The following is a 21844-nucleotide window of genomic DNA, read 5'->3' as shown; positions in this document are numbered from 1 at the left end:
GTACTATGCAATTAGAAAAAGAAAAAAAACACTTTTGCATGGATCATGTATTTATGAATATTACCGTACCTGCATTATATTGCGCCATCCAATACTCTGTGTTCGAGGCAGAACATGGAAATAAGATGTTATAGTTCTCTGTATTTTACACTTATCGCTACTTACTACGTTTTAGGTATGTTTCTTTAATTTGTGAGTCAATTGCAGTCCAGTAATGGCTTTTTTTTTTTTTTTTTTTTTTTTTTTTTTTTTTTTTTTTTTTTATTAATAGACAATATGCCTGCCGCGGTCAAAAAATACCAAACTTGTCTTCTGCTTGGTTAGAGATTCCAGCGGGACACTAAAATTACTTGTCATCCCAAACGGTGGCAACTGTCAATCACTTTTGTGTCTAAAACAGGTTGGGTGAAAGTGAAATGCAAGCAAAGGACATGAGAGTGTTGTTAAACGGAGACTTTTCCTCTGGGTTGCTGAGCAGACAGTTGAGGAGGTAAAATGTTGTCACACTCTCATGTCCTTCATTGCAGATACACGTATGGATTACAAAAAGTGTATTTATACTATAATTTTCAACTTGTTTGCAGAGAAAGTGTCCGTAATATGGAGTTAAATAATACCTATAAAAGACAGTAAAGACTGTCCTTGTCCGTACTAGAGAGTGTCCGCTTTACAGAGGTTTGCCAATATGCTTTTTCCTATAACAATGTTTGGGGATTACAAAATTTGTCCGTTATGGGAGGTGTCCGTTAGTAGGGTTTCATTGTATATATATATAAATGATCAGAAATGACCAATATCAGAGAGGGCTTCAGTAATAGTAAAAAGTGACTAACTAACGGAACGTATTATTAATTTTTCTTATTTCCACCTAGCGGAGCAGGAAATTGACACTAGTTTATAATAGATATCAGGAAAGCCGGTATAAATTAGGAAATTCTTTCCCATAACTTATGTAACCAACCTGAAGGAGGCTTCGAACATCCTGAGGAAAATTTGTTGAATCATCTGATTGCCTCCTTGCCGCTAACGGCTCAGTGAACTCCTAAAACAAAATTTCTCGAATTAGAGTTTGTTACACTGTCATCTCAGCTGTTGCCACATCGCTCATGGAATGCAGGACTGCACAAATTTTCAAAGCACAAAATCTAGGTTACAACAACGCATACGATGTTCGTATGCCAGTATTGCAAAACTTATGATAAACTCTGGTATTTGCATTTGTTTTTGTTAAAATTTCTGATATAAAATATATCTATCCGTTTTTATTTTCTTAACAGTAAAACATGAAAAATTAGATCTTGTTGAGAATCTTCAGGAAAAATCAAGGAACAGGAAATTCAGTCCATCCCAGTTTCAAGCGAGTGCTGCAAAAGAACATGTAATGCGGGAATCAATGGTGCCAGAACAGCGGATGAAAGAAGTCGATGAAGCGACAAAAGTTCAACAGGATTTGGATAAAACGTAAGTGGGTTTGATTCTTTCCTATTAAATAATAGCGAACATTTGTTCCTCTTCCTTTTTGTTCTTCTTATTCCGATTCCTGAGAATAATCTTATATTTTCAAGATTTTGGCTTTCCCGTGAAGCATTGTTCACGGAGAATAAAAGTAAAGAAAAAATCAAGAATATAAAAAGTAGTGGACACATCAGGGTAGAACATTGTGAAAGCTTTGGATTGTTGCCCGAGAGGTTGAAAAAGAAACATTTCCTAGCTTACCGATATTTCAAGAAGCCCTTCTTATTGTCAGTAAAAACAATGTATTGCAAAATAATGGTTTGTTGATTGTTCTCCTTCCTTAATTTTTTGAGGAGTGTTAAAAAACACAGCAGTTCATCATTCAGGAAAAGAGTGCCTGTGATTCGAAATATTGTGAATAAAGAATGAAACATTAAAAGAATAAAGAATGAAACATTAAAATATTGAAAATAAGTTAACTCAGAATATTTTGCAGGACATTTTAAAAAAGAAGAACATTTCTCGATTTTCTAGGCGTCTTCACAACACGCAGGACAGCTCTTTGAAAACCAGTACTGTACTGCGAAAATCAGTACGTCTCGTCACCCTAGATAAGAATAATCCGGTTAGTGTACGCGAAAGATAACATTAGAATTCGGATATATATAATGCCTTTTCTAAATAAAAATTAAACTTAATTCTCTGTTTACCAAATTACGTTACTTACCGGGTTGGGTATACTTGCAGACCAAAACAAACCGTGCTTTTTATAGGCAGTGTCACAGTGGTAGAGCATTTACTGTAGCACGTAGGGTCCCTAGTTCGATCCCAGCTCTCACCAAATGGGCTTTGTGGCGGACAAATACTCTGTGGGGTGGGATTTCCCGTTTCGTCTCACACTTTACATTCCATCATTTCATTCTTTCTCGTCATCACTTTAACCTTTTCAGGATAACCGTGAAACGTAAAACTAAAAAATTCCATTTGATTTTGAAACCTGTAGCACCCTCGTGTCTAAGCGGCTGTCGTACGTGCCTTTGACGTGGGGGAATGGTGTTCGATCACAAACTGTAGCTCATGTAGTTCAGATCCTTTGTTAAGCTGTGGGTTCACGTCTCGTATAGCCTTGCTGCTGAAAGGAATGCTAAACTCAAATCAAATTTAAATCCTTTTGATACGATGCTTTTTTAGAAGAGTAAATGATTAATTATTTTTAAACGAAAAGATTAAATAGGACTTTTATTGCACAGACAAGATCTTGGCTGGCATTCAAAACAGTTGAATCGCAAAGATCATTTTTATTCAAACCCAAGTCCATCAGTTTTGTAACATACAAAGAATATACATTTGCTGCTTCCTTGTGTGCTTGTTTGATGAGGGTTACAAACATATTCAGGGGCCACCTTCGTGTTTACCGACGTATAATAAACTCTGCACACATTTTACCAGAAGTATCTACTACACCTTTGGCTTTGTTATTATGAGGCATCATATCTGGATCAAAATTGTTTAAGCTAACTAACAGAATGTTCGAGATGCTGTTTTGAAAGAAGTATGATGAATAGCATGTCCTACTTTTGGAGAATACGAAACAAATTTATAGTGTTTAGTAAATCCAAGTACTGATTATTTTTCAGTTTTTATTTATTTATTTTTTTAAGCTAAAAATGGCAGACATAATGTTGCTTTGAATCAGTTCGTTACCGAAGTCAAACCCCCCTGCCAAAAAAAAAAAAAAAAATTAATTAATTAATAAAAAAAATTTAAAAAAAAATAAAAAAAATCCAGGTTCAACTTTCGAGTCATTTATCAACTCCAGTATTTTTTTCTTTTTCTGTGGTATTATTATTTTTATTATTAAAAGGAAAAGCACGAAAATTATACAACCATCAAGACATAATTCAGTAAGTAGTAGGTTAGGAAATACGGTTTTTAGAGAAACCGAAAATCAACTTTTGGTTTTCTCCAAAACTGGTTTCTGATAGAAAAGCTGCTTCGAAAAGTTTTTTAGAAACTTTTTTTTTCCTAAAAACGGAAAAAATCGTTATTTTTTCTGGCCACCACACTGTGTAAATGCACACCACCAACATTAATTTTAAAATTCTATGGAACATTTTAATGAGTGAAGTTGCGTTATTTCTATTATTATTAAGTATTCTGCCTTTTGGCAGGTCCGAGGACTAATGAGGATTTTTTTTTTCCAATTTTAGATTTTGGCTTGGAAATGTTTCTTCCACTTTTGTCGATCTTCAGCTTCCTCTTTTAAATAAATATGATGGTTCTTCCTGAGGTAAATATATATATATATATATATATATGTTTAGTAGAAATGAAGAATTAAACTCAAGGATCACCATTTCTGAGTAAATATATTTACTGATACAAATGAACAGCATTGGATGGTAAACAGAAATAACATTAGCATTCTCTGTTTCCATTCTCTGTTGGCAGTTAATTCGTACACTACAATGTATACATTGAAATTATTCGAAATTAATATACACATACCAATTGCATTCGAAAGAACAGCAGCAACACTTCAGTCATTGAGAAATATACTGTATCTAACACTGCGGTCTTTGATCACAGGCGGGGGACGCGGTGGCTCAGTTGTAGAGCGCTCACCTCCGGTGCTTGGGGTCCTTGGATCGATCCCAGCTCGCATCGTGTGGACTTTGTGGTGGACAAACACCGTGATCATGAGTTTTCTCGGGGTTCTCCCGTTTCCTCCCACTTTCTTCATTCCATCATTTCATTCATGTCTCATCACCACCGTCTCCTTTAGCCTAACGGGCATATGCGTGAGCCGTAAAACTTTAAAGATTTCATTTCATTTACATTTTGATCACGGGCGCGGTGGTTCAGTGGGAGAGCGTTCATCTCTGGTGCGTGCGGTCCCTGATTCGATCCCAGCTCGCATCAAATGGGCTTTGTAGTGGATAAACATCGTGTGTGTAGATGTTCTCGGGGTTCTCTCATAGTTTTCATTGCAATATTTCATTAACTTATCATCACCGTCTCCTTTAGTTTACATGACATAAGTGTAGGACGCAAAACTCAAAGATTTTATTTCATTTCTAGGGTTTGGAATAGAACCTTCGTCTCATGTGCAGCATTCGTCTGTAATAATCGTCTGATTTTCATTGAATTTTAATTATATAAATAATCTCAGTTATATATATTTGTGTGTTCTAGTTCCTAGAAGATAAATTATTTTGAAATGTTTTTAAACATAACAGGAATGTTAAATGCTATTTATAATAATTGTTCTACTTGCTGGTGAACTACTATATCATTTGCAGATCCTTATACGTCGCATTTTCGGTCGCAAGAGGGGGGAAAATACACAGTAGAACAGGGGCTTCAGTTTACTACAAAATTACCCTTTCCTGTTGCTTCTAAACAGTAATAAACTATTTATAATAACTCAATATTTTTTGGATTCATTATTAATATAGTTGTTCTTGGGCAAACACCCTATGAATTCTACGCTGCCGACGTTTCCAGAACTGACAACGTTCTTCTTACCGTTCAGGGTACAGTATAGCAAGCATTCCTTACATATTTGCTGCCCAAGAAAGGGGTGAAACAGTGATTTATCTACACCCCCTAACACCCCCCAGCACCCTCCTAAAATTTTCGGACACCCCCCCGGAAATAAATTCCTTATATCCCTCAACTAGGGGGGTGCAATATTAAAAGGATTCATTCTCGTTCTACCTAAAGGCCCTCCAGGACTTTGTAGAAAATATTTTAAATGATCTTATCTGTAGGCAGAACAGGAATTCCCGTTCTGTCTAATCTTTGGAGAAAGGGAATTCTATGCGAGGAGGAAATTTTTAGGAAAATGCAGCACCGAAAAGCTTGCAGATCGAAACTCATGATCGAAGCTTGCTTGTGTTTGTATGCAGATCGAAACTCATGCATAAAATGGCTGTAATAACGAGGGTGGGAACTAAATTCAGGCGGTCAAAATGCAAGGAAAATTCTGACGAGGACAAAATTCAAGGCACAAACTCACAAGAGTATATATTGGGTGTACCTGTGCACACCTTATATGATTATTTTTTCCCTTCAACTGTCATATATTCTAAAATGTTATCTGTATGTTTTCCTCTGAAATAACTTTTTATTTCTTTAAAAATTCTGAAAACCAAATAAAACGTAAAAATGTTGCAATAAAAGGGCAGATTGGCTTTAATTACTTTCACACATACCCGTATGAGAAGTTCTGGGTATTCCTATTTATTATACCTTTAATACATTTGAAATACGTTTAGCATATTACAGTAATACCATTCATTTTAATTACGAAAAGTAACTGTGATGCTATTTAATTTTAAAAAGGTCGTTCTTGTGTGGCAACATATAGCAGTCTTTTATTTTGAGTAATGTATACATATTTATTTTAACCCTTTTAGAATTTTGATAACTTTTGTTACCATGGCGTAAAATGAAATCTTTGACTTTTACGTCCCACGCTTATGCCAGCTAGGCTAAAGGAGACGGTGATTATGAGAAATGAATGAATTAAATGGTGGAATGAAGAAAGGGGAAGGAAACAAGAGAACCCCGAGGAAACCCACCCACAGTGTTCGTCCACCACAAAGTTCACTTGGCGGGGCTGGGATCGAGCCCGGGACCCCAAGCACTTACCATGGCGTAATATGGTCTTTGATCGATTATTTAGGTTTTATAACAGGTATTTAAGCCAGGTTTTTATTTATTGGTCAAGTCAAGGATAGACCAAAGAACACCTCAGATGCTTTTCGGAACCGGATGGTCAACTTTGCGGCGCCAAGTAAGGGCGGAGGAACGTGACGTTATTTTTTCTTAAGGCAAATTTCAAAAATTTTTCACGCCTTCAGTTTTCAAGATATCAGATTGAAACTGTGCATACGGATTGTATGTACCTCTGGGTATTTCTCAAATTTTTCTGAGATCCCTACGCGAAACCGGTCAGAGCCCGAGGAAAGCAGGTGTTCCGAGAAGGTGATTTTTTTTTTCAGAAGAAATTCTGATTTTTCCGGTTCAGATGTATGATACGGACATATGAGTAATGCCATAGGAAGGGGCTTATTATACAAAAGTAAATGACGTTTGAACCGTGACTCTTATGTCAAATAGTAATGACGCAGTACATTTTTGAATTACTTTTATATATATGTACAAACATGGGTCACCCTTAGACTTTCAAACATTTCTCCCGACCTTAGTTTCCAAGGTACAAGACTGAAATTTTGCACACGTATTGTGTATATAACAGTGTACTTTTTTTCGAAAAATCTTCCGGTTTTACCCGATTTTCATGTTTCTGGTGTATAATACGGACAAGCGAGTAACACCGGTGGATAGTATGCTATATCCTGAAAAAAAAAAAAAAAAAAAAAAAAAAAAAAACTAGATATGAACCATGATCCTACGCTAAATAGTAAGGAATCAGTAGCTGTTTAAGTGAAAGTCTAAAGTTTACCTCAAAAAGTGGAAATCCTAAAAAGGGTTAATTCTGAAATACTGAACTTTTTTTTTAAAAGCAAAGATCGAAAAGTGAAATATATGCTTACTATAACAGTCTTAGTCTTTTATTGAGTTTTCAGCATTTTTTAAAAAATATTATTTCCGTAAAGTGAAGAATTTTAGATAACATTTTAGATGCATAACTGTTGAAGAAAAAAATAATCGTTCTTTTATTAATTTGAGCCTACGATTCTGTCGCTTGAATTTAGTCCGTTTTGTCTGAATTTTCCTTTGGGTTTGTCCTCTTGAATTTTATCCTGCATTCGTAATAATCTGGTAATTCTAACAGAGGCTGTAAGAAGAATAACTATTTATTCAAGTTTCATTAACATTTTTAGATGTTATTGTTCTTGTTCTTCTGGGGAAAATGACGTTATTTTGGTAAAGATGAATGTGATTTTTTTTAATACCTGTGGGCAAATGGAAAATTGATTGACTCAGTTGCAAGAAAGCCGTTTGACATTGTAACTGAAACGAACATAAAATAAACTTAATTCGGTGTAATATCAGTGGCGGTTTTAGCAGGTAGGCACTGGCCTACCCAAAAATTTTGAAAAATATATAAACACTAAAAGATACAATAAAGAGTAAATATATTTTCCACTTTTTATATTAATAGTAATTAATTATTTAATAAACAGCATCAACCACTACTATAAAAGTAATTTCCTATTGTTACTAATCAATCAATTGTGCATATGTATCCATACGCGAGTGAGTAGGCCTACTCAAAATAAAAATCCTAAAGCCGCCCCTGACTGTCAGCCTTAGCATATTGGAGGTGAACTGCTGGAAAGCTGAATACAATTTTATTGTGAAATGACTTTATACTAGACCGAAGTAAGTTTGTTTTATTTTCGTTTCAACTACAATGTCAAACGGCTTTCTTGCAACTGAGCAGGGGCGGATCCAGAGAGGGGCGATCGGGGCGATCGCCCCCCCCCCCACAACAGGAAACTTTCTTATTTTATATATAAATAAACCCATCCATAACAAGTTTGGAGCTCTTAAAAGTAGCAGTATTACCGCCGACCGCCCCCCCAGAAGTCCATCCTGGATCCGCCCCTGCAACTGAGTCAATCAATTTTCCATTTCTCTGCAGGTAGCTTTTTTTTTTAAATCACATTCATTTTAACTGAAATAGAGGTGAGTAACACTGTTAATAACAGAACTGTATGTAGTCATTTTTCCGAAAAGAACAAGTAGAATAAGATCTAAAATTTACGATAGAACTTACAGAATCTGTTACTATTACAAAAGAAAAATTCTCTTGCAGAAATCCCTCCGTGGACAGAATTCCTTGTCTCGAAAGATTATGCAGAACGGGAATTCCCATTCTGCCTAAAGATAAGACCATTTACAATATTTTCTACAAAGTGCTGGAAGACCTTGAGAGAGAACGGAAAGACAGTATTAAAAATCTTGCTATTTTGGTTTTTAAAAGATTTTGAATTCTTGTTTTTAAGAGCCAATATAATAAAACAACTTACTTTCGACAAGATAAATTTTCAAACAAAGCACGCAACGCAAGAATTTATGGAAATCAACCTTTACACGCCTGTGATCGTCACAACGTTTGATCAATCGATTGCGAACGATTTCATCTCGACGTCACACCAACCATGAGAAAGTCGACGCTAATTGGCTCTGGCTGAGAAAGAAATCCAATGCAAACGTTCGATGCAACATTTTTAGTTTGTTTAAAAAAAAAAAAAAAAAAAAACTAATTAACAGATCATAATAGTATACGACCTTAATGCAAGATTGCACCCCCCTAAGTTCAAAATTCTGGATAAATCACTGGGGCGAAATGTTATTGGTCCATGGAAACGTCCAGTCAGCCTCATTCTAATTGGTCAGTTGTCTGAGTTCGTAGGGAGGCCGTGATTGGTTGATTTATTTTCGTTTTATTCCAATGAAAGTAACCCATTTTGACTTGGTAGGGGGCGCGGTGGCTCAGTGGTAGAGCGTTCACCTCCGGTGCTTGGGGTCCCTAGTTCGATCCCAGCTCGGGCCGTGTGGACTGTGTGGTGGACAAACACCGTGCTCGTGGGTTTTCTCGGGGTTATCCCGTTTCCTTCCACTCTTCCTTCCACCATTTCATTCATTTCTCATAATCACCGTCTCCTTTAGCCTAACCGGCATAACCGTGGGACGTAAAACTTAAAGATATCATTTCATTTTCTATTTTGACTTGAGTTGTTGGCCAGTGTCTCTATTAAGATTTTTCTTCATGATGCCATTTAATGTTTTTTGATATTTCAATACTGCATCCAGTCTAAGCATACATCGGATCACTCAGAATGAGATGATAATGAGAACAGTGTTGTCAGTTCTCGAAATGTCGGACAAGCTGGAATCCACCTGGTTGTTATTCCGAGAACAACTATATTCAAAACTAATTGCACCCGTGTGATATTTAAAAACCTTGTGATGCTTGACTCACACTTTCAGAGGGAGAACAAGGACTACAAAACTACTGTTTCTTGTTACTTCTAGACGGAAATAAAACAAAACTATTTGCATTCTTGCGACATTCAGAAAGCTGATTTACTAATGGTGACTCACTTTCGTACTTCCAAGCGGAGGAACAAGTTTGCCACATGCTTTTCGATGACACTTGGGCTTGTGAACAGTGACACATGCAACAGGAAACTGACAGTGCTTTTTGAAACAATCATTTTCTTCAAATTGTTTCCTTATTCAATAGGATGTCTATTAATCTATCTATTAAAATGCTACAGTAGCAATTAAAAGCTCCTGAGCTCCAACCTATAACTTTGGCTTTCAAATCTTTCATGTACGGTTATGTGTGATTTCACGTTTAACAGAGACAAACATTTTAAGTATTCGTACTTTAAATAATCTAAATTAGTTAACTATATCTTTTTCATAAAGTTTATGATATAAAATTATTGTTCAAAGCCTTTGTATTTTAATAAGCCTTCTCTAAAATTAATGCATGTGAATTGTGCTTCCATCTTCCGAGTTCTTTTAAACTATGTTTATATGTTTGTGGCCAATCCTTTCGACAATGAGATCTCGGAAACTACAGGTTCTAGAAAGATGAAGTTTTCACTGATCGATTGCAAATTTTGCGTAGATTGTTCAGTTCTAATTGAATATTAAAAAAATAGCCATTATTTCTTTATTACATTTTTTTAGGATACACTGGAAGCGTTGACATTTTTTTAAAAAAAAAATCTAAAGCATCATATCCTATGCGTTATACATTCCAACACCACAATGTATATTGGGGTTGTATATGTCTCAGGCGTTTGTTCCATGGCCAAATAATAGTGAAAAAGGAAGGATAACCATTTCTCCAGTCTAAGATAAATCTTTATTTTTTGAGTGTTTTGCCCAATGAACACCATATATAACTGACATTATAATTAATTGTATATGTAGTGTATTTGCTTATTACATATTGCATGCAAGAAGAAAGAAAACACTGGTCATACATGAATTAGAAACTCCAACCGGAAGTAGGCTCAAATCTTGCAAACGGTGCGAGATATTGAGAAAAAATAATCGAAAAAAAATCTCCCCTTTATGATACCCCTTGCCGATTTTTATATATATATATATAGATAGATAGATAGATAGATAGATAATTAAGACGTCTTTCACTTGTGTCTGTAAAGGGACATGTACATATGTTGTGAGGAATGAGAAGGAGATTTATGGTCATATGCAAATGATGCGCTGTGTAGAGAGCGCAGGTTCAGCTAGTAGTTATTAAAATTGTACTTACTTAAAAAAAAAAAAAAAAAAAAAAAAACTTTTTTATTTAACTGTGTATGTTTCAGCAAATGATTAGTTCCGTTCTCACGACAGGTCCTTCCAGTAAACTATTATTGCTTGAGAAACTACATTACCATTGATGACCTTTTCTTGTATTTATAACTTACAGTAGTCTTTCGACTAAATTCTTCTGAGATACTTTTTTTTTCTTTGTGCTGACTGGTATATTGTAAAGCTTATATTTTATAGTCTTTGTTTAAAATTCTTATATATATCTTTATTTCATTTCAGTTCAGTTCATTGATCAATGCAATAGGTCGAATACAACTGACGAAATTTAAATTTACGAAAACTACCTTAGTATCATCTGACATTCAAATTTAAAATGTGTGCCCTTCATTGTACCACTACTACTTACTATACACTGACATATATATAGAAATTGAGTTCATAGAAATATAAATAATTTTGTATTTGAAAACATTGTATGTTTACATTGTGATTTTAGAACTACGTATAAGGGTCGAGTTAAGTGAGTTTGTCACTTCTGCTCTCAACTTAAATGCAAGGATCTAAAACTCACATTTACGTTTCCAAATAAAACGTCTGCTAGGTAAAGAAGGCATAGACCGGTGTATATTTCACTTCATTTTCATGTAAAATGTTCCCCTCTCTTACTTATCTTTGGTCTAATCGCTTTCTGAAGTACCTTCTTTCAGAAACTTAAGCAAAAATTGCAATTCTGTCATTATAATATTTATAAGAACCATATTTTTAATATGCAGCTCACGACTTTGGAACTCAGCAGAAAAAATGAATAAATGCTGGTGAAAGTTCATCATGCTTAACCTATCGATTTAAAATATCAAACAACAAACTGCTGAGACGTCATTTGAAGGCATCAAAGGCATTCCCTCAGTTGGATATCAGTTTCGGTTACACGTGAATCTTTTTATACAGCCTCCACAAGGGCTACATTTAATTATTTGTGGAATTTGTACTTCTCAACCTGTAAAATGCCTAGCAAGAGGAACAGCGCTTCATCTACAGATACACCAGCTAAGAATTGAAGGAAGGTTACTGGGTTATGATTCAACAAAATGGTATCTTATGTTGTAGCGTATAGTAGGAATTGCGAGCGAATTACCCAGTGTGCTGAGGAAAGCATCAGAGGACACCGAAACAGTACAGTTTTTAGTACATTGAACATTCGATGCAGTAAATAAAACAGTTCGTGTACAAATTATTATAAATACGAATCAATCGCATCCTTAAATACTTTTGCTGCTGTAGTCAATTGAAAACTGAGTAACTACTAGTGTCAACCAAGTCTTGCTATATAATAAGATATAGTTATTATATTTATCCATTCCTAAACTATATCCTTTGGAAATAGGGAATATAGAATTGTTTAATATAACAATGATACAGTTGTTTCGTTAAATAATAATAATGTTACTTTTGCTTTTTCGTAGATACATTAAAGATGGAGAGGAAGCTCCTAATAAACCAAAACGTGAGTTATGTTTCCGTGAGGAAGATCAGCAAGAAAAGTTGTGTAACGCGAGCTCTGAGGTGAAAAGCCTGCGTGAGCACGTAATAGAGGCTGAAAGAGAAGTAGCGGAGGCACGGGCGAAAATAGAGTCTCATGCCTCAGAGGCCAGTCGCTACCAAACAAAAAGGATAGATGTGTCCCAGGACACGGTTGCAGCCAAAGGTGAGGTAGGTAATTTCAATGTCCAGTCACAGCCAGGAGAGTAGGTTGAGGTAGTTTTCGGGGCGTAGTCACAGCCAGCACAAGGGAATGGAGAGATCAGTCCGTCGAGATTGATGTCTTCTAAAGTGCTGCGGCGTATTTTGTATCCTGTCCTCAGGTTCCTCGAAATTTTCGGGTTGATGACGTTCGTCCTTTTCCAGATCACATGTTGACTGGTAATAAGATAGATGTTATAGGAGCTTTGGCATGTATAATTGACATTATATATATATATATATATATATATATATATATATATATATATATATATAGACCTATACAGGTGAGCACAGAAACAGTCCCAGGTTTCAAATTAGTGTAAATTTAATGTGCGAAGGAATATTTTGCTGAAATTTTGAACAGTGATACATAAACTCAAAAAGTTTTTGTAGCAATAATTGAAATCACAAACACTCGATGTTCGCGCCATCTGTAACGCGGGAAATATCGAGGCGGTAATCTAGCTCCAACCACATGTTGTGAAGCATATCCGGTGTGATGGAGTTGACAGCATCACTGATGCGTTCTTGGAGATCGTTCAGAGTTGCGGGTAGTGGAGGTGCATACACTTTGTCCTTCACAAATCCCCATAGAAGGAAGTCACAAACAGTGAGGTCAGGTGATCTTGGAGGCCACTTGCAAAGAACTTGATCATTGACTCCAGAGCGCCCTATCCATCGGTTTGGGAGGTTCTCGTTTAGAAACCTGCGTACAGCACGATGCCAGTGTGGCGGCGCTCCATTTTTTGTAGAACGAAGTCGTCTATCTCTGCATTACTAAGTTGCGGAATCAACCAGTTACGTAGCAATGCTAAGTAACTTTCACCTGTAATTGTTTGTTCCTGAAAGAAGAACGGACCGTGCACCCGACGCTCTGATACTGCACAAAAAACATTGATTTTCGGTGAGCCACGTTCCACATTTACAGTTGCATGAGGATTCTGGGTTCCCATATCTTTACATTGTGTCTATTCACCTTTCCACTTAAGTGAAATGTCGCCTCATCGCTGAAAATGATCTTCGTCAGAAATTTTTCGTCGTCCTCTCATGAAATTTTGCATAGTCTCACAGAACTCACGGCGCTTTACCTTGTCTTGTGGGTATAACTTCTGAACCAACTGCAGTCGGTACGGGTAACACCGCAAACGCTTGCGTAAGATCTTGCTTACTGTTGTTTGTGGCATCTGCAACTCTCTGCTAGCTTTGGGTGTAGACTTCTGTGGGCTGTGTACGAAGGCTGCTCTTACGCGCTCCACAGTTTCCTCGGAGACTGGATGTCGCCCTGAATGTCCTTTTCTTTGATGACAAATGCACCCCGTCTCAATAAACCTTCTATGCCACTTCACAATGGATTTGTGTGTGGATGGATCATTATTAAATTGTCGTTTGAAATCACGCTGCACTCCCACAAAACTGCTTGTTTTTGCAAATTGTAAAACGCACCAGCTTCGTTGCTGTGGGGTGAACGCCATTTTCGATGTTACTGCCCTCTAGCTGCCCTGGTCAGAACTAGGATTCTGAAAAGATAGATGGGAAAATACTTTGAGTTGACTGAGCTCTGTACAAAATTTCATGTAAATATTCAATTAAATGTTAATTATATGGCACTTTAAAATCAGGTACTGTTTCTGTGCTCACCCTGTATATACCATACTACTGACGGTCCAATACTATGGGACCTATTGCAGTCGAGTCAAGACTTCACTTAAAAACTAGTATGTGTCATATCCAAATATCCATGTTTCAGAAACCTGCAGTACTTCCGCAACAATTTTTATAGAGGTAGTTGGTGAGTACTTCAAATTACATGCCTGTAGTCAGACTCCCTCTATAAAAATTGTTGCGTGACTACTTTAGGATTCTGAAACATGTATTTCTGGATAGGGCACACAGTTCCTAAGTTAAGTCTTGATCCGACTATGGTAGATCCCATAGCTTTGGAACCATGGACTTCTAAGGTTCGTTTTTTCATGTTTTTGACTGCTTATAACTCCGAAAGGAAGCATTTGTGCACCCAGGTTGGACTATACTTTTTGTCTTGTCGTGGTCAGGAATCGCCTCCTAAACATTGTCGATGTTGTTTTGAAACACCCTGTATATATATATATATAAGAAATGTAGTGGACTAAATACTGATCCTTTCTGATACACCAGTTAGGGTCTTAAGTAGGGATGGCCGGATCCGGATCTGATTGGGTCCGGATCCTTTAGATCCGGATTTCGGATCTGGATCCGGATCTTGAATCTCGGATCCGGATCTCAAATTTCGGATCTGGGTCCGGATTTCGGATCTGGATCGGGATCTCGGATTTCGGATCTGGATCCGGCTCTCGGATCGGGATTCGGATCTCGGACCTGGGTTGCACATATTTATATTTGAAACCGGAATACCAAACTCGAATATTTAAAATTCTTCAATACACCTATTTCATTGACAGTTAAGAAAACATAAACAGTTAAGACAAGTATTGACTAGTTTTTACGTATATTTATCTTGCTCAGTCTGCTCAAAATATCAAATGTATACCTTACCAGGGGCGGATCCAGGGGGGGGGGCGATCGCCCCCCCCCCCAGGAGACGAAACTTTCTTATTTTATATATATAAATAAAACCCATCCCAAAATTTGGAGCCCTTAAAAGTAGCAGTATGACAACCCACCGTCCCCCCAGAAGTCGGTCCTGGATCCGCCCCTGTACCTTACAATTAGATTTCATAATTATTTAGTAAATCACAATATGAGCACCGAGAATAAACTATGAATTTTGGCGCCCCTTATCTAGATTTGAAATTTCGGATTTATACATAGAATCAGGCTGAAAGATAAATATTTGAGATCTGGAAGCCGAAACATGTGCTAGTACCAAGATCGTAGCCGTTTGTACCTAGGTAATGCGAGCGGAAGGCACTTGCACTAATTCCGCATGTACTTTGGGGAACACGAGAAACTAAAAACAGATAAATGTTCTTTTTCAGGGGCAAGTCGCGCTTTAACATGACTTTTCATGAGTGTTGTGTTCAAATGTGAAAACTGTAATGGCGACTTGTTTGAAATAAATGCCTTTTCTTTTTTAGCAATAAAGTTAGGTACTTTCACATCGAGGAAAAATTAGCAAAGCACATTCCACTGATTAGAATGCTGGTTCTTATGGCAGCTTTCACACTGAACCGAAGATTTCCTCATGTGAGTATCGGATTGCCACAATTCACCTTGCTGAAAGACGTGGTTTATCAGGAGGTCGGCCAAGATTCTTTTGGACTTACCTTGTAGACTGCTTCTGGTCTCAATTATTCCCATATAACAAGACTAACCATATATAAAGTTGGTTCGAAATGATTTAAAATATCACTAATTGACCTTAAGGGGATAATCTCGATTTAAATATTCGTAAATCAGAAGAGATGTAAAAGTTAAGCGTTAAAATAAATCCGATAATTCCTAATGCAACCTAATGATAGCAATAAAACTCCTTATGTAACATTTTCAAAGCTAAGATTAACAGTTATGTTCTTGAAGAGGGTTTATGGCAACATAGAATGTTATAAATCCAATTATCATAAGTAGTACCTCTGACAGCCCCGCATTTCACATCACCATCGCCCTTCATCCTGACAAGTGGGCAATTCACTTACCCACAATGACTTTTCAGGCGTTCCAGTGACATCAATATCTCAGTTTGTGTTTGGGATCATGCTTCGGTGAACCTTGACTATCACCATCAGCAGCTATTAGAGAAACATAACTTATTTCTGTATTAGATAATGTGGGTAACTATAGCTTTTCGTCTATAGAAGACGGAGAGTATGGTATTATCGCAGGAAATATTTGATACATAAGACTTAGATTGTCAGTATTTAGGAGCAACTTTTAAAATAATCAGTTACTTTAAATGTGCTACGGATTAGCCGAGAAAATCCGTCAGCCATAGTCGAGGGGTCTGCGGGATTAGGCTGTGGATCGTTTGCTGTGAATGTCTTGGATTCAAATCCCGCTTCGGGCGTAGGTGTTTTTAACTGTCCTCGTTTACTTCTATGTCTGTGTGGTGTCATAATGGTTACAGTGTAATCCGTGCAAAGCGTTCAACAGGTTAAATAATTTGATAAAAAAACTGTTACCTTTTTATAAATGAAAAACAGTGGTTAGCGCGTGCCTTCGGTGCCTATGGTCATGGGTTCAATTTCCGGAGAGGCACTCAACAATTTCGATGTTGACCCAGCATCGTGAGGACAATTGGGGAGTTATCTTAAGTAAGAGGTAGCGGACTCCAGTCTAGAAAGCCTGCATTAGAGACTTCGGGTGTCGATGCGTTGACTACACATCCCCATTTTGAACGTAAGCCCGCTGGTAGGAACCAAAGGACTGTCGTGCCAAAAATTTAGTTTGTTTTAATTATCATAAATGCCTTCTTTATTATTAAATTTTATCCAATATTTTCTTTTCAACTAGTTTGCGAAACTCAGAGCTAGCTACTTGTTTTCTTTTTAATCCATGTTCATAGTTATCACAACTAATCACTAAGGAAAAACAATCTTTTCAATAAAATTCACCTTATGTCTTTCGTAGCTGTAAGTTTAGTTATTTTTAGCTTTTTTTTTTAAAAAAAGTTGAAGGGCGGTTTATCATTTTCCCCTCGATTTCCCTATTTTTTTCTAGTTTTACCTATGTTTCTTTGCACGGACATTGCGCCTATACGCACGTGCCTAGTGTGTTCGTTTACAAAAGCGGACCACTTTCCTGCCATTATAGAAAGTAAGAGTGCCCTGTATCAGAGAAATATTAATTGACGTATGTAAGTGAATATATCTGTGATGAAGTTATAGTTACTCAGTTTTTGCATCGTACATAGTTTCCTCATCCTCATTAATCTCTTCACTCCCGCTTCCTGAATTCCAGTTCTAGTATTCTTTCTTGATGGGGGGCTGATGTCTCATGTAGGCTTATTAACTATAACATCAGCAATAAAGAAAGTAGGGTTTAATTTGCACTAATTTTAAAACATTACGTTGATTAAATAATAATAATAATATGGAGCAAGTTCAGGCTACTTGTTAGTATTCTTGCTTCGCAATTGGATAACACCAGGTTCGAATTCGGAGACCGCCATCCTGACTGAGGATTTTCCAGGGTTGTTCCTCAGTTATACTGTGCAATTGCTAGGTTAGTACCTTGATCTAAGGCTCTGGAGATTTTCCATTCCTTTTCCAATGTTATTTTCATCTGTTGATTACTACAGTATAAAGTGGTCTCTTTGGATGTATCTGGTAGCTTATAGTAAATAAACAATAACGACGTAATATATCTTCACGAAACGTGTGGGCTAATTTAACTACAGACTTACAGTCCCAATAGATAGCTAAAGTTTTAATATCAATTTCCTGACTTTTAAATACTATTTTCATATTGTTTCAGCTTTCAATTTTCTCTTCTATGTTCCCACCGAGAATTGAACCTGAGATCACATGAACAAATGCGAATATGTTAAATATTTTTGAACACTTTAATATACAAAACACAAAATGATTCAATGATACGATGCATGGATATGTTTTGCTTACGTCCTGCAATATATGATTAAAGAAACCTGGAGGGTGAAGAAAAAATAAAAGAAACTCCAACAAACTTCCGACCTCAGAAGGGCAAACATAAGTTAGGTAATAAAGTCATACAACGAACACAACCATATCACTCTCCTGAAATTCTCGTGTATATGTTTAAAAGTCTACTGTTGTTCCACGCCGACCAGTCTATATTTTTTGTTGTATATACCTTGAAATGTAAGATATTCATTATTACATTTGTTTATGGTTGGACTCCAGTGAGTCTGAAACTACTATTAATAAAGAGTTTGTTTTGTCTAGTATTCCTGCGATTAGAAGGGCCTTATCTAAAAGATATTTCATTTGTATATGAGAAAATAAGAAAGTTTATTTTCTAAAGAATAAAATAAATATTTTCAATGTGAAGCTAACATTACGTTTCGAAGAGGAGCTAAACAGAAAAATTTGTTATCATTTACATCAGTTTTCAGACAATTCACTATACTCTGAAATGGGAAGAAGTCAAACTTGGAAACATTTTACTAAAGAGACGATAGATAGTGCAACATGTAAATATTGCAAGGTTGAAGTAAAATAAAGAACAAAGGTAGCACAAATGTGTTATGGAAACATTTAAAAGCACAGCAACCTACTATATCGGTGAATCCGAAAAAAGTTTTGACGAATTTTAGATATTCAATTTTATCATCACAATTTCAGACGTAGGTTTGGATACGAATCAAGATCTGAGATTCGAATTTCGGATCCAGATCCGAGATCCGGATCCAGGTCCGAGATCCGAATTTCGGATCCAGATCCGAGATCCGGATCCGGCAAGATCCGGATCCGGATCTCACATCCCGGATCCGAAAATTTTTGGCCATTCCTAGTCTTAAGTATAGATGAAATAAAACTTGGAATTTTCCATTAATCTCTTTCTTAATTTGAACAACTTGATATCGACTTTTGAAGTAGTTCCTCTTATACTATAAGAACATATTTTTTAAAGTAAGAGATGAAGAATTATAGTGTCAAGTGCCTTAGTGAGATCCAACAAAGTGTCCAATGACCCATTGTGGACTGACGTAACTGAATCTGTAAAATATCAAGTTTTCAATGGTGTATCATTGTACTTAATGTATGAAAAAGAAAACTAGAATATCAATAAAAGTGCAGTTTTTTGAAGCCTCGTCTTAATGTTTATTGTGGTTGTCATTTTAGGAAAGCCCAGAACCATCCGATGTTGATGAGGGTCTTCTGTATAAGAGTCTGTTTGCTGCGATAGACTTCCGGGCGGAGCATGTTCAACACTTTTTAGCCAAAGAAGTAGGTAAAAGTTTATAAAAGAAATTATAGTGATTTATGCATGTCAAATAGTTATAGTAAAACCTCTCTGAAGGACCACCTCTCATCTTGATGAGTTTTTACTGGAAAAGAATTAGACTTCCATAAGAGTAATGCATTACAACTCTCTTTATGACACTACCTCTTTCCTGACGAGCGTTTATCAATTTTTGTCAGTAAATATTATTTTTACTTAATGTTAAGAGGAGAACTTCACTAGGATGACAAATAGGATGTCTTTTTTTTTCTTTTCTTTTTTTGACATTTCCTTATTTTTCGAACCGGTAATCGGTTCGTTGATATAATATCGGATGTTCTAAAAATGGCGCCGATGGACCCCAGAGCACTATTCTACAGGCCAAAATAAAACGAAAATGTTATGTGATGGTATGACCTCCGGGGCCTCCTTCAGGTGTTAAGGGGAATCAACATTTCACAATGTGGCAACGTCGCAGATTAACTTGGAGCCATTAGCATTACTGTACAAATACAACAAGCAGTTGAATCGATTGCTACACTAATAATTGATGCTAGTGTCAATGAATATCGACTTTAGCTGCCTTCTGGAAAGAATCGATATAACTATTTGATAGATTGGTAGATCTAATCTATGGTTCTTTATTTGCGACGTTACCACATAGTGCAATTTGGCTTTCCAGACGAAGACTCGAAAGGTGTACATATATATATTAATATATATATATATATGAGAGAGAGAGAGAGAGAGGGAGGACCATTCATCTTGATTCGCCCATGTAACTGTTAAAATTATAGATACAAAAGGCTGGAATTTCTTACAATGCAAATGTCGATAGGGGACATTGTTTGGCGTACTGCGTTCTACCACCAGATTAAAAATGTTGCCAACCCAACATAAAGTTGTAATTTTTAAAATTCTTTTATGTCAGATTATTACACATTTCAATGTACATGTCGAACGAAAACTCATAATACTAAATTTGCTATTCAGGGTTACAAACTAAACGCACGATACAGTATACAAACATAAGAGAAACAGCCAAATTTTGGAGGTTTCTACAGCAATGATAACAGGATGAGACATTGCACACATAAAATACCTTAGTGTCTAATACTATTACCACGAATGATGGATTTGGATTGAGTAGAAACAGAACTACAAGAGATTAAAAATTGTACCTTTTTTTTCCCCGAGAAACTGCCTAAATAAGTACCTCATTCAATCGTATTAATGGTTTACAATAAGTTTAAAAACATAATACCGTTTAAAGCAATTTGAAATGTCAAACAGTTCTTGAGATACGGTGAAGATTGTAAAAGTTTGCAACACGGTTTACAATCACATAATTTTTCAACATTTTGTAATTATACCTAGCAAAACGTGTTGTTATAATGCCGTCAGGGTTGTAGAAAAAATCCAGTCCAATGGGTTTTATTGGGTAAAATTGGGCAAATCAAGTGGGGACGCGGCAGAAGTCCTAAAAGGCATTAGACCTAAAATGCACAAGTCTTAAAAATTATTTCGCGGCACAAGTCCTAAATGGCAGAAGTCCTAAAAGGCACAAGTCCTAAAAATCATTTCGCGGCACAAGTCCTAAACGACAGAAGTCCTAAACTGCAGAAGTCCTAAAAAGCTCTTGTGGCGCTACCATCGCATCCGTAAGAAGAATACTGTCAATCTGTTTGTCAAAGTTTTAGATATACTGTTTCATATTACAGAACCTTAGTTCTTACAAGCTATTTGTATAAATACATATTCTATCGTTCTGAAATAATAAATTAAGCCTATTGTCCTTTCTTGCTCTTTCCATGATATATTTCTATGTTGACAAAATTTTAACTTCCTACCAAATGTGATTCCCAGATCTTTCATAATGTCTGTTTTTCTCTATATCCACACCATTGACCTCATATTAGTAACATAATATTGTGTTTTAGTTATGTACGTCATAAATTTTGCTTTCCTTGTGTTGTTTTGAAGTAAATTATTTTTAAACATACAGATGGTGATCAGAGAAATGGAAATACCTGAACGAAATTGCAACTTACCAGATTAATATGGTGTCGGGCCACCTTTCACCTTCAGAACAGCCTTGATGCGACGTGGGATGGAGGTATAGAGGTCGTGAATGGTAGCAAGTGGAATTTTACACCATTCCTCGTGCAGGGCATCGGCCAGTTCTGTGAGAGAGGATGGAGGTGGAAATCGTCGTCGGAGTCGTGTTTCCAAGACGGACCACAGATGTTCAATTATGTTGAGATCTGGGGATTGGGCGGGCCAGGGGAGGTGTTGAACTTCATCCCGATGTTCCTCAAACCACGCTGCAACAGCGCCAGCTGTGTGAATGGGTGCATTATCATCCTGGAAGATGGCGTCATTGTCCGGAAACAACATCCGGACCATAGGATGCAAGTGGTCTCCTAAAATTGCGACATAATCGTTGGCAGTGATTCGTCCGCTAAGTGTGACCACAGGACCCAATGAAAATCATGTTATGGCGGCCCACAGC

At 36.6% G+C, this 21844-nt stretch overlaps 1 protein-coding gene across 3 annotated transcripts in view; it reads left to right on the top strand.

Moving 5' to 3' along the window:
• Positions 1-19945, top strand: part of LOC145674677 (uncharacterized) — a 53825-nt gene extending 33880 nt beyond the window's left edge. Inside the window, exons 5-7 of one of the 3 annotated variants that reach the window (XM_081744902.1) lie at positions 1278-1461; positions 12195-12441; positions 19233-19945. In XM_081744902.1, coding sequence (XP_081601028.1) covers positions 1278-1461; positions 12195-12441; positions 19233-19355 — 554 coding nt within the window. In that variant the 3' untranslated portion in view covers positions 19356-19945. The remainder of the gene's footprint in view (positions 1-1277; positions 1462-12194; positions 12442-19232) is intronic. The other 2 variants (XM_081744903.1, XM_081744904.1) reach the window with 2 other exon arrangements.
• Positions 19946-21844: the final 1899 nt, after the last annotated feature.

The sequence above is a fragment of the Thermobia domestica genome, chromosome 17 (assembly GCF_964235325.1).
Source record: "Thermobia domestica chromosome 17, izTheDome1.hap1.1, whole genome shotgun sequence".
Lineage (NCBI taxonomy): Eukaryota > Metazoa > Arthropoda > Insecta > Zygentoma > Lepismatidae > Thermobia > Thermobia domestica.
This window is presented reverse-complemented; position numbering and strand designations above follow the sequence as displayed.